The sequence below is a fragment of the Rhinolophus ferrumequinum genome, chromosome 23, assembly GCF_004115265.2.
Source record: "Rhinolophus ferrumequinum isolate MPI-CBG mRhiFer1 chromosome 23, mRhiFer1_v1.p, whole genome shotgun sequence".
Taxonomy (NCBI): domain Eukaryota; kingdom Metazoa; phylum Chordata; class Mammalia; order Chiroptera; family Rhinolophidae; genus Rhinolophus; species Rhinolophus ferrumequinum.
In genome coordinates, this window is record NC_046306.1 from 10,173,491 (window position 1) to 10,192,371 (window position 18,881).

At 41.6% G+C, this 18,881-nt stretch overlaps 1 protein-coding gene across 1 annotated transcript in view; it reads right to left on the minus strand.

The window, feature by feature from the left end:
- Window positions 1-18,881, minus strand: part of ARFGEF2 (ADP ribosylation factor guanine nucleotide exchange factor 2) — an 81,875-nt gene that overhangs the window by 21,533 nt on the left and 41,461 nt on the right. Inside the window, exons 17-27 of the mRNA XM_033094622.1 lie at window positions 17,376-17,460; window positions 17,098-17,269; window positions 16,347-16,498; window positions 15,171-15,299; window positions 14,063-14,221; window positions 13,234-13,381; window positions 11,985-12,084; window positions 9,334-9,374; window positions 9,062-9,231; window positions 5,160-5,311; window positions 1,327-1,499 (exon numbers count right to left, since the gene is read on the minus strand). Of these exons, the coding sequence (XP_032950513.1) occupies window positions 1,327-1,499; window positions 5,160-5,311; window positions 9,062-9,231; window positions 9,334-9,374; window positions 11,985-12,084; window positions 13,234-13,381; window positions 14,063-14,221; window positions 15,171-15,299; window positions 16,347-16,498; window positions 17,098-17,269; window positions 17,376-17,460 (1,481 nt within the window). The remainder of the gene's footprint in view (window positions 1-1,326; window positions 1,500-5,159; window positions 5,312-9,061; window positions 9,232-9,333; window positions 9,375-11,984; window positions 12,085-13,233; window positions 13,382-14,062; window positions 14,222-15,170; window positions 15,300-16,346; window positions 16,499-17,097; window positions 17,270-17,375; window positions 17,461-18,881) is intronic.

Genomic DNA, 18,881 nt, shown 5'->3' on the forward strand with positions numbered 1-18,881 from the left:
CGAGCACACGTCTGGCTGCAATTCTCGGATGCTCAGTACACTCCTTAAATCTCTGGTTGTTTCCGTAAGACCACATCTCCTGCTACCTTGTGGATGGAATCATGTGAAAACGAGGTGAGATAAAGAAGGTCAGTGAGCTAAAGATGAATGGCAATTTAGAAGCCAAAAGTTTCCAAAACCCTGCAAATATCACCCAAGAGAACAATCTGAGTGGCAAGGAGTTTACAAAAAGTTAAAAGACTTCAGAGATCAAAACTGAGCCAATGCCTTATAATTTCCATGAAGACCAAGACCAGTAGACATCTCGTTCCATGATCACAGGAAGGACCAGGGACTTCTAGCCAGTCCAGAGTGGAGGGACCCTGCCCCAGCTCTGGCCGAACTCCCTGGCGGGAATCCTGCCCACCACTTCCTAGCTGAGTGACCTCGGACAAGTTGTTCTATTTTACTTTACTTTCCAATGCCTTAGTTTCCTCTTCCGTAAAACAGTGGAAAACGATGGGATAATCACTTCTTATTATCCACGGTAGTTTGTTCTATAAAGTGGCTGTGAACACTGAATGAGCAAATACTGAACCACTGCTCCTGGGGGAAATACGGGGTTAGGTTTCTGCGAACCTCTAGCCACATTTTCATGAGGCGGTCAACGCATAACCTTGTTTTATGTTTGTTTCTGTTTAAAGATACTTCATTTGAAAACATGATTGATTCAGTCACAATGAACGCCAGGCCGACAGTACTATAGCTCATGCTGGAAAGAGTTTATGTAAACAGGTATTTTCTCCTTAAGGCACACTGCAGCCTTCCTGCATGTCAGGTTACTGGACAGCACCATGCTTCAGGGCCATTTTAAATGGCGAAGTCAACAAGAAAAGGACAAAAATGTGGCTGTATGTACACCACAGAAAGGACACTTGTATGCTTATATGAAGGGAGCAGAAGCAAGAAATCAGAGGGTTGTCTTGTTCAGTCTCAAGCTGGGAACGTGTGCCCTGGGCAACTCAAGTGTTTCGCTGCTCTGCGCATGTGCATGTCCACTAATGACCACACCGCAGAAGCGCCAGGAGCACTGGCTTTGGGGTTACATGTAACTTTAAGAAAGTGGTGAATCCACAAAAATGGAATCTGCGAATAACGGGTGTCAACTGCATTTTCTTCATTGGGTTGTTGTGTACATGACATGAACTAACAATACCGCCTGGGACATTACTGTGTCCCAGTACAGCTAACACATGGAAGCCTCTTTGGGGAGTAAAACAGACAGGAAATAAATGGTCCCTCTTTTCGACTTGCAGATGGGACGTCGGGGGGAAGAGAGCCACGTACTGACGATGTGGCCCGTGGTCTGGAAGGCCAGCTCCACGATGTTCCCGTCGTGATCAGAGGCAGCCTGGTGGAACACGGCAAAGATGTTCTTCCAGCCTGAGCGGATGTTGGCTGCCTGGGAGCTCACCATCTGGGCGATGCAGCGGATCACCATGTCCCGGATGGTCGGAGACCTGGGGATCGAACGGGGCAGCCATGTCATTCGTACTTTGCACAGTGGAAAGACATATAGACACAGCTCATCATGTAGAAGGAGCACTTAAAAAAAACCCAGTTTTTAAAGCACACAATAATCCACATTCACAAAGGAGGTGAAAACAATTAGAGGTAAAAACAATTAGATAGAACAACAAAAATTAATAATAAGACAATCACTGTGGCAGGCAGTTAGCTGCTTACCCAGCAGCCCCCATCACCTCCTCGGTAAGAGAACTCTCAATTCATCCAGGCAGCAAGATGTCCGACCTCAGGAAACCATCATGAACAGTCTAAGATAACACAGCAATCTTGTCTCCTGTGCCAGGTCCTCAATTTCTAGTCTCCCTCGCCACTAGGGGCGCTACATGACCTGCTCTGACTAATTAGACGTAAGAAAACATCCTGGGGATGGGAAGGGAGGTTTCTGGGAAGGTTCTGCTTTTATCTTAAAAGGAATATAGATGGCATACTCTGCCGCCTGTCCTCTTACTCCCATTCTGAACACAGCCTGATGGCTGGAGCTAGAGCCTCTGTCCAATAAACACAAAACAATAGGCTCAAGGATGAAATGCGACCCTGTGGATGGGTCCTTGATGACAATTTGGGCTATGGAACCACGATGGGACTGCGTGTCTCTGACTTGTTAAATAAACAATACATAGCCTTGTAGTTTAAGCCATTGTTGGTCAGTTTTTCTGGCCCAAAACTTTTAGACTAACATACTTTTAATAGTGCTACCCAGAAACCAACATTCCTAAATTCTTAGTGCATCTCCTCTTAGATTTTTGGACAGGGATATACATGTATGGTAAACACATACACATGGATGGGAGTACACACATTTAATTTAAGATGCAATATTTAAATTTAATTATTACAAAACAAAACCCAAAGATAGGAAAAATGGCCCATTTTCTTAAGCAGCTGCAAAGTTTAACATGTTACCTGGATATTTACAACAGATTGGCATATGTATCTTGCAACCTATTAGGACATATACGATTAAGGGGTGAACTAACTCTATTATTTCACAAACAACAAGAAGCAAGGCTACACAAACCTATTGCTTTTATAGCACGAACTTTGGAAGTTGTTAAGAGTGGCTCTGGGATTGCAGACTTGACTTGCAAAATCCAGCATTCCATCTGGCTTAGGATAACATTCATGTGTGTCTGCTGGACCCATACCAACTCATAATAGGAAAGGTCAGTTAGAGAAGGCAAGAAGAAAGTCAAAACAGAGTTAAAAATTAGCTAAAAGTCCACAAAGTAAATATATCATCTGCAGATAATGGAGAACTGATTGCAACCTAGATGACGCTAATACATAATACAACTGAATTCACGGTTGTCTCCCCATGGGGAGAAAAGTGACTTCTTGCCAAGAACTAAATATACTTATTAAAATGATTTTTGTCTGATTGTTAAAAGTAATAAATGATGACAGTAAACATTATAGAAAATGTAGAAAAACATAAAGAAAAAAATTCCTTTATGTGACGATATAGTACTTCATAAGGAGAAACACGTATTACTATCTTTATTGTTATACTGTCCAATTCGATAACCTGCCCTTTTCTTTAAACTATTAAACATTTCCAATGTTAAAAACTTTGTGAACATTTTTTACAGCTGCACAATATTCTATGCTGTGGCTCTACCAAGATTTACTTTAACACTTGTGTGTATTTAGGTGGTTTCAGCTTTTTAAAAAACTATTCTGCGTGAATCATACCATTTTAGTGTATTTCGAACGAACTCGATAGACTTACTGAGTCAAAGGGCACAAAAATATTAAGGTTCTTGATGCACAGTGCCAAAACGCTTTTAACAATGGGATAGGAATTTACAGCTCTACCAACAGTGTCTGAGAGCGGCTGCCACTGTGTGACTCGAAGCTTATGTTGTCCCTCTTCCAATGCTGGGTGAGCAGCAGCAGGACAAGCAGGGAAGGCCTAGAGTTAGGAGATGAGCGATTCTGCGCCATCGGCGCCACCAGCCATCCAGGCAGCCTGAACACGCTGCTTTGTCCCACGAGGCCTCCCTCTCCTCAGGCATGCTCATTAGTGTTCCCAAAGATAGGAGAAGTATTTTTGTGTATATGCTAAACGTAGGGGTGATGCCAGATTCTGGAGCGGGCTTAATTTTGGTCTCTTAAAATAAGCAGTAAAGTGAAAAATACAGACACCAAGAGAAAGAGACAAATGTCAAGGAGACTTTTCTGCGGCCCTTCTTTTTGCTACCTCAAACAGTGCACATTGGCTTAAAGCCTTTGAGCTTGTGAGCTTTCATTATCTTTCTAAAAACAGTGATCCAAGCAGATCTGGAGTACACTCTTCCCAGGTGGGGAAGACATAAAGGATTATGCCCAAAAGTCATCCTTGACATTTCTTCCTTTTATCCATCCCCACCATGACCGCCAGCTAATTCATCAACACGTACTGCAGGCTTTGCTTTCAAAATGCATGCAGAATCCAATCCCACGGAGCCTGAGCACCCCACTGCTATCTCCTCGGTCCAAATTTGGATGACTATAATGGCTGCCTAACTCATCCCATTGCTTCTTATTTTCCACGGATAAATGCAGGATGACTCTCTAAAATACGTCAGATCATCATTTCACTTCTCTGCTCAAAAGCCTCCAATGGCTTCTGTATCTTACAGAGAGAAGCCAAAGTGTTTACACAGGCAGTCAGTTCCTACATGACCTCGGTGACCTGCTACCACTGGGACGTCATCTCCTAGGACTTTCTGCCTTGTTCAATCGCCGCAGCTGCACCGGCCGTCTTGCTGCTCCAAGCTCATCCTGCCACAGGCTTTTGCTCTCTCTGTTCCCTCTACTCCTAACACTCTTCCCAAGACCACACAATGCTATTCCTGTCTTGTTTCTCTCACTGCTTTACCAAACACATCTCAGCTCACTGCCCTGTACAAAGGAGTGCTTCTACTCGTATCCCCTTATCTGGATTTAATGTTCTTTAGAGCAATGATCACCACTGCTTTACTGAACATTTACTTATCTATCCCACTGGAATATAAACAGGGGTTTACTTTTTAATTTTATTATGGAAAATTTCAAACATATATAAAAATAGAGAGGACAGGGTAATGAATACCATCACCCAGCTGCAACCATGATCAAATCAGGGCCAACCGAAAATGGGTTTTTCACTGTTTCCTTTATTGCTGTATGCTTGGGAATAGGACCTAGCAGATGGCAGTTTTCAATAAATACAGGCCGAGTGGATGAATGAAGGTGACTGCTGCAGAGGGATAGCTGCCCTGATGTCTTTTATCACCTCCCTGGGGCAGACATGTTGGGTCACATAATCCTTGACCTTGTCAGAGGCTGCGTCGGCACTGGCTTTTTCTCTAACCTCCCTCAGCACCAGCCTCAGGAAGGACATGTGACATATTTCTACTAGTTGCAGTGGTGTAATCTGTCCTATGGGAAAGGTTACACATAGACCTTAGTGTGGTTTATGTAGAGACAATAAATGCGAAGCACAGTCTGTTCATTTTATTTGCTTCCACCAACAAGGGAGGGAAAAATTAATCCTGTGGTTAGTGGTAGGGGGTCTTTGGAGGCCCCCAATGGGGAATTTGACCAAGGGTCTTTCAGAACAATGCACATACCTGTTTTTCTTCATGATATGCTCAAAGGGCCTCAGAAAATCTTTCTGGAAACGGAAGTTGGCTAATTCTCCCTTCTCAAGAAACTTCATGGAAAGTTGCCTTAATGAATCAACAGCAAAGATAGCCACGTCTTCATTAGGGTTACAGCCAACCTGAGCAGGAACAGGAAGTGAGGTGAAATAGGCACAGTGCAATAATATGGATGTGGGGTTCTGAACCTCAAAAATGGACAGACTGCCTTCAAAAAAATTGCTCTGGGAAAACACACCTAAGGAGAAAACAAATGGTATTTCGTGGCTCTGACCTGCACAATTTTAAGTTTAATGATGAAAAGTCAGTATTGCATATTTAATTAGAAGTGCTTTCAAAATGTGCTATTTAATTTGTTAAAAATTGTGGCAAAATGCTCGTAACATAAAATGTAGCATCATAACCATTTTTAAGTGCACAGTTCAGTAGCGTTAAAGACATTCACACAGCACTGCAGCCAATCTCCAGAACTCTTTTTATCTTGCAAAACTGAAACTCTATACCCAATAAACAACAATTCTCCATGTGCTATTTAATTTTATCCAACTATACACGAGAGGTCAAAAGACTTTGAGGTCTCTGTAAAGACTTTCATACTTGCCCCATCTGTCACCTAAAACAAATGATTATCAATGAATACATCAGCCTCAAAAAATTCAGCAGAAATATGGAGGCTTTTCAATTTCCTTAGAACTGTACTTGTCTATGGTGCACATATTTGCAGGGACCGGAGTTATGGGTGTATATTTGGCTGGTGCGTCTCAGACTTCTCCCTCTGGAAGAATCCCTAAAAGCAGAGCGAGGGGATGTTTCCCAGCAGAACCCCTGCCGAGAGAGCTGTATCACTGGGCAGGAGCCTGATCCAAGTGAGAAATTTTACTGACATGTGGTCTGACCTGAACATCTTTTATTGTTACCAAAAGTCAGGCTGCAATATTTTTTTCAAAAAAAAAAATAAAAGTGGAAGCTTCAATGAGAAAGTGGCTATGTAACGGTACGGTCATATACATGGAATTACATATGGCAGTTAAAAAGAAAGAATGAATCCAGCCTTAAAACAAAGGAGGGAATTCTGTCACATGCCACAACATGGAACCTTGAGGATATTATGCTAAGTGAAATGAGCCAGTCATGAAAGGACAAATACTGCACAACTCCACTTATATGAGGTACTTAGAGTCGTCAAGTTCACGCAGACAGAAAGTAGAATGGTGGTTGCCAGACACTGGGAGAGGAAAGATGGGGAGCTGTTTACTGGGGACAGAATTTCAATATTGCAGAATGAAAAGTGCTCTGGTACAACAACGTCAATGTACTTAACACGTTCCTGAACTGCGCATTTATAAATGGTTAACATGGAAAATTTTGTGATGTATATTTTACCACAATTAAAAAAACAAACGCATATATGAGACCATAGTTAAGTCTTTACGATCCCCTGCTAAGTGGAAAAGCAAATTATAAAATTACACATGTAATAAATACTATTTATGTTTCTCTAAAATAACAAACCACACCAAGATAATATTATCTCTACTTCTGTGAGCTCCTACATATGTATGTGTACAGAAAAATGTCGGGAGAGATGTATAGCAAACTGATCAGAACAACTGGCTTTCAGGAGCGGCCTGTTGGGGATGGTGACAGTCAAAGACGCTTAGCTGTAATTCTTTTTTAAGGTGTTCATGTAATTAGAGACTAATAAAAGAGAATATTCCCTTCTTAAAAATCCAGGATTCAGGGAATCCTGCTTCAGGAACACACACCATGCTTTGTGCAGCTTTGCACACCCTAGGACACACATGTGACCCAGTTTAGAAGAGAAATGTGGCTGTTCCAATGACTCTGCTAAAATCCTGAGAGCCATGTTAGAACCGTGAGGGCGAGCAGCCATCCAGCTCTTCAAACCTACAGGATTCTCACGCGCTGCAATTCCCAAGGGGAAGGAGAATATCCTCCTGAGGTGGTGGAAAGAATGAAGGGCACCAGAGTGAGAAACTGAGTTTTCCACAACTTTGTGCTTAACTGCACTGATTAGATGGAACGGACATTTATAATGAAGGTGACAACCATGAAATGTCTAATTCTTATCTGCCAGCCTATGTCCCAAGCTTGCCCTTGAGTGACCCACAGATAACTGAGAATTGACATGTAAAGAGTCTTGACAACAGAATCGCAGGTGGGAAAATAACTTGTACAAACTGATGTTCCTTCCCCCAAAAGAAGTCTCACTGAACATGAAACCTAGACTTTGAAAAGTTAGGAATGGTTATCAAAACACTTTTGGATAATCATTTCTGAGAGAAAAAAAGGATTCCACAGCTGTTATAGCTAAAAGATCCGTGGAATAAATGACAATGTTTGTTCTAACTTAGCTGTCACAGACTTGGTCAAAAATGCAAGGTACAGTAAAGGTAATGGTTCATATTTTCTTTCCAAGCAAGTTCGTATCAGTTATGTTAACTGGTCCACTAAGAATTTACCCAGAATGGTGGGAAAGAGGGTTGCTGAGTAAGCTGATCACTTTCGATGACAGTGTTACCATTCACTCAACAACAAACAGTGATCCTGGGTCATGGGCAGGCTCTGCGGCTGCCTCCTCATTGAGGGTTCAGACGACAGGTACTCTCCAGAGAGGCCTGACACACAGCTCTGCCTGACTCTTTACCATCTGTTACTCACTCATAAAATGTGGGTGAGCTCCATGAGAGCAGCGGCCTCACCTGTCCACTTCCTGGTAAAGGCACTCAGGTATTTTGTTGAACAGATGGTGAGAGGTACCCTACCTTGAGCCGATAAGGAAACAAAGTAAACAAAGAACTAGGATTAATGATGAATCAAGTTAGAAGCAAGACTACCTCTGACCATGCCTCATTTGGGATCAGTGGGGTCCTGGCACAGACCAGCAGCTGCCCAGGAGAGCCAACGGTGCCCGACTCTTCCTTAATCTGCATTTAGTGGCATCACACTGCTAGCTTTAAATCCGGCCTGCTGGGGGATTTCCACAGAAACCAGCAGGTGTTACCAGTCATTTATCAGTACTCTACTGCTTGTCCTGTATCCCAATGGCAGGCTCCTTCTTTTCACGATTTTCTTCTATTCAGTGTAGAGACTGACTCTTTTTTGAAAAAACTGTTTTTTACTAACACTATTTTTAAGCATCTGTATCACACCTCTTTATCTCCAGGCCTAAGAAATTTAAAAAAAAATCATGAACTGTGTTTTGGTAGGAAATAGTGTTGTTACTTTTCCCTTATGAAGCAAATAACATGACAGATAAATACATACACACAGGTAATACATATATATTCTTCTGATTTTTTTTTTTTTTTTGGTCAAAATATGTGTGGCTGTGTCTATATGTAGGTAATGAAACCTCTAGAAGTTTAGTTTGGTCTTCTCTCAGTAGTTCTCAGTTTCAGAACCCAGAAGTCTCTGGCTTGTTTCTGATTTAAAAATAAATGTTACTTTCCTTGACAAAGGTTTCGGAAGTGTGGTGGCAATGGGAATCAGAATATTAGAAGTAGTGACATTTAATAGTGAAACTATATGAAATGTAACTTAATCTTTGGTTGTCCAGAAAGCACCTCAGGATTTCGCAATGCTTTCAAACACCACTGTTTGCCCAGTGACTAATGATCTTTGTGGTCCTACATCCTGGATATCGGATATTAAAGTATTTTAAACACTACTGGATTTTTATTTCTTCTCCATGAGTTCTATCAATAAGTAAGTATGCATATTGAGCTGTCCTTGACTCCACAGAGAAAATGAATCACAGGTACCTAAACTCTCGATCAACTTCTTTTTTGGATTTAGCTGCTTGTTTTTTTTGGACATCGATGGAGTGGTTTTTGAATTTGAAGAGTTACCTTATTGAAGTGATCTCCGATCACATGCCATATTCGGGACCACTGCAGTCGGATCCGATTCATGTTGTAGTATGATATCTCCACAATCTTCTGTAAGCTGAACATGCGGGGATGGTGGGGGGAAGCCAGCTCGTCCATGGACACGGCACACAGCCAACGAACAAAGTCAACTGCAGGCCAGACCCAACAACACACGCGAGGCCTCGTTAGTAACAGTCAGACAGTCACAACAGGAGGCTTCTGTAGCTGTCACAGGTGAGTCAAATACATACCTATTGCATTGCCATCCAGTCTGGTAGATCCAGTAAAAATTCTAGAAAGATAATTCCAGACATAATAAAATAAAAATTAGATTTGGAAGCCTAAGTTGCGATTTCAAATAGAAAAGACAGGAAGGAAATACTTCAGGTTTGGCACCTTCACTAAAACAAATGAGGCGTTAGAAGTATAGAACTGGTCAATGAACGGAGCTGAGAACAGAAATGCCTAAACTGATAGAAAGAGAAAGCCATACATCAAGAGAAGGGGGGAGAGTCAAAACAAAGTAGCACACGATGTCACGACAGTGCGAGTGGCAAACTGAGGCCCTCCAAAAGCTGCTCCTCCATAAGAGCAACAAAAATACTGGCAAAAAATGACCAAAGTTGACTTTTTCAGAATTGAAATTTGGAAATTACCAAAGGCTTGTAAAAATGTTTACTCAAGAAAAATGGCTGAACCTCAGTAGTAATAGTGAACACTGTGGCATTTTAACTTAGCTTATTTCCATTACCCTCTCCCCAGCTCCACAGGATTCTTGAAAACCAACAGCTTTGAAGTGACAGTAACTGAAACTAGCAGCCTAGCAGCCACTAGAGAGGACAAAACAATCTTGGAGTTTCCCCCAAAACGCCACTCTCCGAGAACTGACATTGCTTGATCTGCGTGGTAGTACCCTGGAAACCCCCATTTGCAGGATTTGTCTTTATTTGACCTGACTCAGACCTCATTCAGTGGGAATAGCCTTTTCCCAAGGGGTTTTATGAAAAACAATCAGTAGTAACTGTTTAACACTGCAGCTACCTGAGGTGGCAGAAACAACTAGGGGAAACCAGGACCTTGCCAAAAACTCAAAAGGAAAAGCTGGGCATGAGATGTCCACGGAAACTTTAAAAATCCCCAACATATTCCTGCAAACCTAGACAGCCATCGCATGTGTAAGGCTTTGCACATACCCAGGAAAGATACGAGACGGCCCTAAGCTCTCATCTTTGGTTGGCCTTAGGTTCTATGTGAGCAAGAAGAGAAGGCAAAGGCAGAGTTGTAAACTGCTAGAAAATGAGAAAATATCCATTCAACACAAAGGCGGCAGGAATAATGAAAGAATAGGGGAACAAAAAAGATGTAACACATTTAAAAACAACAGACATAAATCCTTCCTTATCAGCAATTACATTAAATGTAATTAGGTTAAACACTCCAATCCAAAGGAAGAGATTGGCAGAATGAATTAAAATAAACACGGTCCAACTACAGGTTATCTAAAGAGACTCACTTTAGATTCAAAGACACAAATAGGTTGAAAGTAAAAGTATGGAAAAAGATATACACGCGAACAGTAACCAAAAGAACTAGTGATTGTACTAAGATCAGACAAAATACACTTAAACAAAAATCACTACTACAGGCAAAGACTATTTCATAATTGTCAAGAAAACATAAAAATTATAAACACATATGCATCTAATAACAGAGTCCCAAAATATGAAGCAATAAAAGATAGAACTGAAAGGGAGAAATAGATAGTTCAACGTTATCCAGAACTGGCAAATTTATAAATACAGAAAGTAGATTAGTGATGACAGAGACTGGTTGGAGAGGAAATGGGGAGTGACTGCTAACAAGTACCAGTTTTCTTTATGGGGCGATGAAACATTCTGAAATTAGATAGTGGTGATGATTGCACAACTCTGAATATACTAAAAATGACTGAATTGTACATTTTGAGAGTAGATCTTATGGTATGTAAATTAAAAATTAATTTAAAATTAAAAAAGGTACTAGCACACAGAGAGAGGTGTTGGGCAAACTTGCTATTGTGTACTATCTGCTAAGGCAGAGAAATGGGAAAAAAAAATGTTGGAAGAATAAGCATTTTGCTCTGTTAGCCGAAACCTAACTGAAAAAAGTGGGGGAAACTCATCAAAAGTACGTTGCAGATAATCTCTGTTAGAGGCGGAGAAGCAACAGAAACAAGGTAATCAAACTAAGCTGATAAAGAGTTTAAATACCGAGAGGATTGTTCAGAGAGCAATACAAATTACGTGAAAAATTTTATACTGCTATCATCTCAAAACTATCTATGTTTAATGCAGCACTGTGACAGGTCATTAACTTAATGAATAGCAGTGTATGTGATTATTCAATGGTAATTTTCAGGAGTTTGCTGATTTTAAGAAAATTTACATTTTAAGCACTGGTACCTAATGGATGTCTTCAAATAACACCTACATTTCTCCTGTATGTTTAGTTTCCAGTAAACAGAAATAATGGAAGATTTTGAGGAAAAAGAACTTGTCAACATTCATGTCTTATATCCTAAGCCCTTCTTGAAATTTTTAAAAAAAGAACCTCTACTAAGGAAACGAGGTAATTTAAAACATCAGCACAAGCAAAAACTCTTATTTCTGATATAGTTTGGTCACAATGTTAAAGTTATAGTTTTTTAAAAGGTCATGATGCAATTTAATGTCAAAATTCAAATGAATTTTGTATTAGTAGTTGTGGATCATGTGTACCACTTTCAAGCTTTCTTAATTTGAGTGATCTGCAACTGACAACACTGAAAACAGTCAAACACATTAGGAATCATTCACAGCCAGTAATGACCTGGGGATGCCAAGCCGCTGGGGAGTCCAGCTTCGCTGGAGAACAAAATCATTACCTGTCTACAGCCACGACCACACTCTGCGAACTGGTCTCGCCAACCGATTCCTGGAAGCTGGCCATCTGTCTTTTGTCCACTCCACCACTCACCAAATTACCTGAAACACAATGCGCAAAATCAACAGTGCTTCAAAAACAGCCCTGTATTTAGAACAAAGTATCCTGTAGCATCAATATGCAGAGACGAGACACAAATGAGAATGACTGCAGGAAAAAACCCACTCGACTGATGAAACAATAAAATTAAATTTGGGTTTTGGCACTTGGCTTTTAAAATGCATTCTTATTATAAGCTCCCTTGCTTGTACCAACCATCTCCTTTCTTGATAGTCTTTTACATTTTTATAGTATTAAGTGCCTATATTAAGGAAAACAAATTAGAATGAACTGATACTAACCCAGAACTCCTAGAACATGTAATGGCTTACATCTGCTGAATGTTCGGTGTGCTTTGCAGGATTTCACTCCTGTTATCCTCACATGTGCCTAAAAAGTAGGTGCTATGACAGCTCCCCATTTTCAAAGTCCATGCTTCTAACCATTATACTACATTATTCCAAGCTGTATGTGGGACCTAGGAGGCTACTCTCCAATCAGATGGCCTGGGTTTGAAACCTACCTCTGCCACTTCCTTGCAGTGTGACCTTGCTCAAGTCACTTCACCCCGTGCCTCACTTTCCTTATTTATAAAATGGGGATGATAACAGTACAAGGATTAAATGAGTTAAAAATATATAAACTGAGAACTTAGAATGTGATCTGGCATGTTTGTTTGCCCTATTTACTATCATTATTGTGTTATACCACCACCAAGAGATTCTCTCAATCCAATGTACAGCCAGAAATAATTCTTTCATAAAGATATCGTTTAATGAAAGTCTCCCAAACGAACATGGAAGAGATGCTGACTCTACCTTTTAAAATCTAGAGATACACACACCCACTCCAATAGCAGCTCCTAAAGCTGTAGCCTTTCTAAAGCAAATGGCACCCCTTCCCCAGTATAGTTGTATGTCTAGAAAGAAGAGGAATGCACCCTGCTGATTATGATAAAATGGGCATTCACTCGACTGTTTAATCACAATTAAGACTGCTGAAGCAGCATTTCCACTTCCACTAATAAACAGATTGTCCGCTGACACAGAAGGAAGAGACGGTTTACGCAACAGTCCTGATGAGACGAGAAGTATTTCATTCCGGTTAACTTGAGAATCCATGACAGCCAGCTGTGGGGCCTGGTGTCTTACCCAGGCCAAGGCCCATGAACTCTTCTCCCGCCAGCGTGTGGCCCTTCAGGCTCCCCTCTCTTTCACGCCCAGACCCAGACAGGTAGCGGGTCTTCACCCCGGTTCCTATCAGCTGAGCGAGCTCCAGCTGGCTGATGCATTTCAAGATCTAATGGGGGAAAAAAAGCATGAAGAAACGAGTTCCCACTTTGTACCCTAAAAAGGACGTAATCTTAAGTTAGTCATTAAAGAGTTCTTTGAAACACACAACTTTGCAGGTGAGAATAAAATCTGAGGGTCTCAGGATGGCTGCCCTAGCCCCAGCGAGGCAACCCAGAGTGTGGGTCTGGATGACACACTTTTTACTTTCTTTTTTAAAAAACTACTAAAAAGGGAAAGAGAAAATGAGCAAAAAGAAAAGCTGGTACAATGGAATTATGCCATATAGCTGTTTAATTACGCAAGTTTAATAAGTGTTCAATAATGAAAAAGTATTCACTGGAGCAGGAGATTCCACCCACCATGCCACTAAGTAGGGCAACTAGTCTGACTTAGCCACCCCCACCTCCCTTCTACTCTACACACCACACCAGCCTCGCTGCTGCTCCTTTAAGTTGACATGTCTAGTCATACCCCAGGGCCTTTGCACTTGCTGTTCCTTATACTTCGAACATGTTCCTTATGCTCTTCCCTATGACTCACTCCTTAAGATCTCAGCTCACACGTGTGTCCCTCAGAGACCTCCCTTGACCACCTTGAAATCACACTCCCTCCCCTGGCCACACATTTTTTTTTCTCTTTTCCCTTAACTAAGAAAAGGCAATTACCAGGCTTTCAAAGAGACACACACCTCGTGCCAGGAATTCCCAAGGTAGTTGCCATCAGTGTGAGCCACTGTAATAAGCGTCTTTATGGTGTCAATGTTTTTCTGCTTCATTTCTGTGATGCTGGAGCTAGCTGTCAGCAGGGAGAAGCGAGCAAGGGCCTGAACATAGGCATCTCGTTCCAGCTGTAACACAAGCCCAGGGGAAAACAGTGAGGTCCCGCCCTTAGCATGATCCTCCGTGGGGCTGGTGCCCAGAGCTTCTCTGACACCTTCTGTACACGCATAGACAGGCTTTCTGCACATGAACACACCTGGTGTCCTCTTGCCATTGGAACGTCCCACGGAGGCTCCCTACACAACACACGTTTGAGGACTAGCCCTCTCCTTTCCAGCTGACCTCAAACTTATGCTCCTGTTCTACTCCCTTTGGAGGAAGTGGGGGAGGAATCTGTTGAATTCTAAAATTGTCACATAAATTCTAGTATCTGCAACAATCCTGCAAGGTAGGTTTATTATCTCAAGTTTACAACTATCTTAGAAGTTAGCTGGGCTAGTGTCACATGGCTAGCAAAGTGGCAGAGCGAGGTACTGAAACCCAGATGGCCCGATGTCAAAGCCTACGGTCTTGGTACAACACAAAATGTCTATTAAATAAATGGGAACAGATGATTGAGTTTTTCCAAAGAAATGGGTGCAAATTCTTACTGACTTAGAAAATGAATGGGCTTGACAACGCCCTGATTTCATGACAACCTGAGAACTGTATTTTATTCGCTTGAATTTTCCAAGATTCCAAAGTTTTACCGACCGAGGCATTTTGTATTAAACTATTGGTTTCCCCCAGACAAGACCTGGAAATAAGGAAAATTACAATAAAAATTGATTTTAAAAGGAAAAATAATATTTTAAGCACCAGGGGCAGCCAAGTAATGCAGATCAAATCCAATCAAGCAGCTTGGACTTTCAAAGAAGGTTTATCAACTTAAAACTTTCAACAAAAGTTTTAATCCAAAGCGCCACTTTTTCCCCCTAATGAGGCTGCTGCCAGCATAAATCTCTGGGCTGCTTTTCAGTGGGCACGAGAAAGGAGCTGGCTGAGACCTTCTCTGGCTAACTGCTAACTCACACCCACCTGCATTCCAAAGATGCACGCGATCCGGATGGCACACCGGATGCCTTCCAAGCACAGGGAGGCCACTTCGGTGTCATCACAGTTTTGCAGTCCGATACTATAGGCAGCCAACAGTGGCGTCCACACCAGCTACCAAGGAAGGAAGATTTCAATAATGTCTAGAATTTCAGCATGCAAAGAGCACTTAGAGGCCACACTATTAAGTTATGAGCACAACCAGGATGCCAAGTTCACTGCTATTTTGAGTTAATCGATAGACTGAAATATAAAATAGTTCCTCCTAAACTGTGGTCAAGGCTTACACTATAGATGTGCCATCTAAACGTACAATTCAAAAGGAAGGATCATAAATACGTGGCTAGTGTACCACCGCTAGTGATGTCATGGCAGACATCACTAATCAATCAGAGATGTCTGCTGAGTCTATTCAGGGCTCAAGAATACTTTTTTATACAGTGCAGCAGGCAGCCATTACCAATCAGAGGTTGGCATGCAAAATAAAATCTATAAGCAACTTATGTGCTATAAGCTGAGTTTATTAAAAGAGTCCTAATTCAATTATTTAGACTTTACATTTCCTCCAATTTTTTTAGGAATTCCCTGAAAGGAAAAGCTTACAAAAATCTAGAATTGATCAACAGGCTATTGACAGTTATTATAAAAACATCTTAGAGAAAAATGAATGCTATGTATCTAGAATGAACATGTATCTTTTCCAGACATTTTAAAAATAGGGAGGCCTATTGTCATTTACTTCCACCTGTTCTCATCTGATAAACGAACCCTGAGGCCACTGACGTGAGCTGTCACAATAAAACTCTCTCTTTTGCCAGAATAATCATTCAATCCCCCTAGCAGCCCTCATAGCAACCCTGTAGTTGTCCCCATTTTACAGATGATGAACAGAGAGAGGCTGAGTAACCTGACCAAGGTCACAGGGCTCCAACCCAGACATTCTGACTGCAGAGCCCACGCTTTGGGCGGGTGCTGGCACACCCCAGCATCATCGAAGGGCTTTCTAGGAAGGACTTTCTGTACTTATTGTTCAGAAAGCAACACCCACACCTGGCCTTTTCTCTCCTCAATCTCTTCGCCATTACGTACTTGCTGGTTAGCCTCCAGCTGGTCAACTCCAGAAGCAGGCTTAGCCATGTCCTAAGTTCTCAGGATACTCACTTTGAACATTGGCCGGACGTGGTCCAAGTGAGTGGCGCTCGTAAACGGGGCTTTGGCATGGCTCACAGCCTCCATCAGAGCTTTGGCTGTTTTAGCCATTTGTTCCATCTCCACATTGTACAGCAGCCGTCGCTGCTTTTCACTAGCTACATCTACAGAGAAATAAGAGAAGAATAGCGGTTAACGCTCACTGAGTGTTTGCTGAGTGCCAGGCGCTGCTTCAAAAGATTTAAAATGATTAATGTACAAATCCAACCAACCACCTCATGAGTCTGTTACAAATATTATTACCACTTTACTGATGGGAAAAATGAGGCACAGAGTGGTTAAGTAACTTGCCCGGGGTCATGCAGCGAGTAAGTAGTAGAACTGGGACTTGAGTGGCTTTAGAGCCTGTGCTCTAAACCGCTATACTCTGCTGCCTCTCAAAGAAACTGAAAGGTCCACAAGGGCCTTAACTAACAAAATTCCAATCAAGGTCAGAACCACCACCACTGGTATTAAAGCAAAGTTTTAACGAACATTTTTTGGGGAGTAATTTAGCTTTCAGATTATTTATTTTAAATTCTCTCTTGTAACTAATCCCAAATCTAGCAAGAAGATGGTGATGTGAGAGAATCAACATAATCACAATAATTAATTTAATCACATTTCTTATTCAGATGCAAATTAACCATCAGGGAGCCTAATCATGCATTGGGATACACTTAAAAACTGTAATTAACAGAAATAATTTGCCATTAGACCTTACTCTGCTTAGTAGATTTGGTTGCGATCGTATGCTCTTTTGTTTCTTTCATTGCAATTTTCTTGCCTTCTATCTCTTCGTAGATGCTTGAGAGATATTCTTCTGGTAGATCTTTACTATCGTTGATGCCCCGATTCATTTTAATATACTGCTCTTTTGTCATTTTATTTTTTACCTGAAATTTTTAAAAATTAAAAAAAAAATTTACAAAACATCCAATGGCCCAATTAAAGCTACCTATTTAGCTACTACAATATATATAAGTCATTAACATATTTTACCTGAGGGCTGTGCAGGTCTGTAGTTAGCATAATAATCGAATACGCTAGGACATACGCAGTGTCAGCACTAGCAAACAGAGTTTGCCTGGAAGAAAAGATTCCAGATGTCAGAACGTGCATGGAGATGAGGCTGGGATGGTCCAGTGCTAACGGACACACACTTCACTAAAAGCAGACTGACTGTTCCATCTGATGCCAAACTAGTCAAGAGTTTTCATGCTTTCACCATCACTGATTGACAAGTAACAACCCAGAGCGTAGAAAAATCTAATTAAGAATATGTGTCAGCTTTAGACTTCTTTAAAGAAAGCAGTTTGAAGCCAGTTTTTAAAGAAGACCCCCACGTAGCTTCCAGGGCCAGGGACTAGGGTGAGGCCCCCTCCCTGCCGGGTGTCGACCCTGCAGTGCACGACCCCCGCGAGCGACACCCAGCATACCCGGCACACTTAGTGCCTCACTTGCCTCACTCAGGTCCTGTTCCTGAGAGCCCCCACTATGTGCTCGGCACTGGGTAAAAGATGACTGCAACTGCTGTCCAGTTATTAGCTGTTTAAAGTTTACATGACCCACTATGCTATTTAACAGGAGAAACACCAAGGAACTATTTATGTATGCTAAGGAGTATGCTGGTAAAGTCTGAGTTTTTTGTCTTAGGCAAGAAAATAAAGACAAAAGCCTGTGGATACACAGCCTCATACTATGTGAGACTAAAACCAGAAAAACTGGTCTGTCCAAATTGCCCCCAATGGAAAAGGGAGAAATTCTGAAGAACACATGAAAGGTCTGCATTCTGATGTGAAATGTAATGGGGTCACATATTTACTGATTATGGGAAACAGACCAAGGTCTCCAGGTCCACACAGGAGATACAGGAAGACCTCAGACATATTGCAGGTTAGGTGCCAGACCACAACAAAGCAAACATCGCAATAAAGCAAGTCACATGAATTTTTTGGTTTCCGAGTGCATATAAAAGTTACATTTACACTATACTGTAGTTTATTAGGTGTGCAATAATGTTATGCCTATATATATACACACATATATACATATCCATCCAAAGTAAAAATACTTCATTGCTAAAAAGTGTTGTCTATCGTCTGACCTTCAGTGAGTCATAACCTATTTGGTAGTGGAGGGCCCTGCCTTGATGTTGATGGCTGCTGATTGATCAGGGCGGCAGCTGCTGACGGCTGGGGTGGCTCTGACAATTTCTTAGCTAACTACCTGGTGCAAGACACCCTGCTTTTGGCCTGTCTTGGCTTTTGACATGCTTTCCTCAATAAGCTTAATCATTTGTAGCTTTCGATTTAAAGTGAGAAATGTGCAACCTTCCCTTTCACTTGAACACCTAGAGGCCATTGTAGGGTTACTAATTGGCCTAATTTCAATACAGTTGTGTCTCAGGGAACAGGGAGGCCGAGGGGGAAGGAGAGGGAAGGGGGAACAGCCAGTTAGTGGAATAGTCAGAACACACACATTTATCGATTAAGTTCACTGTCTTGT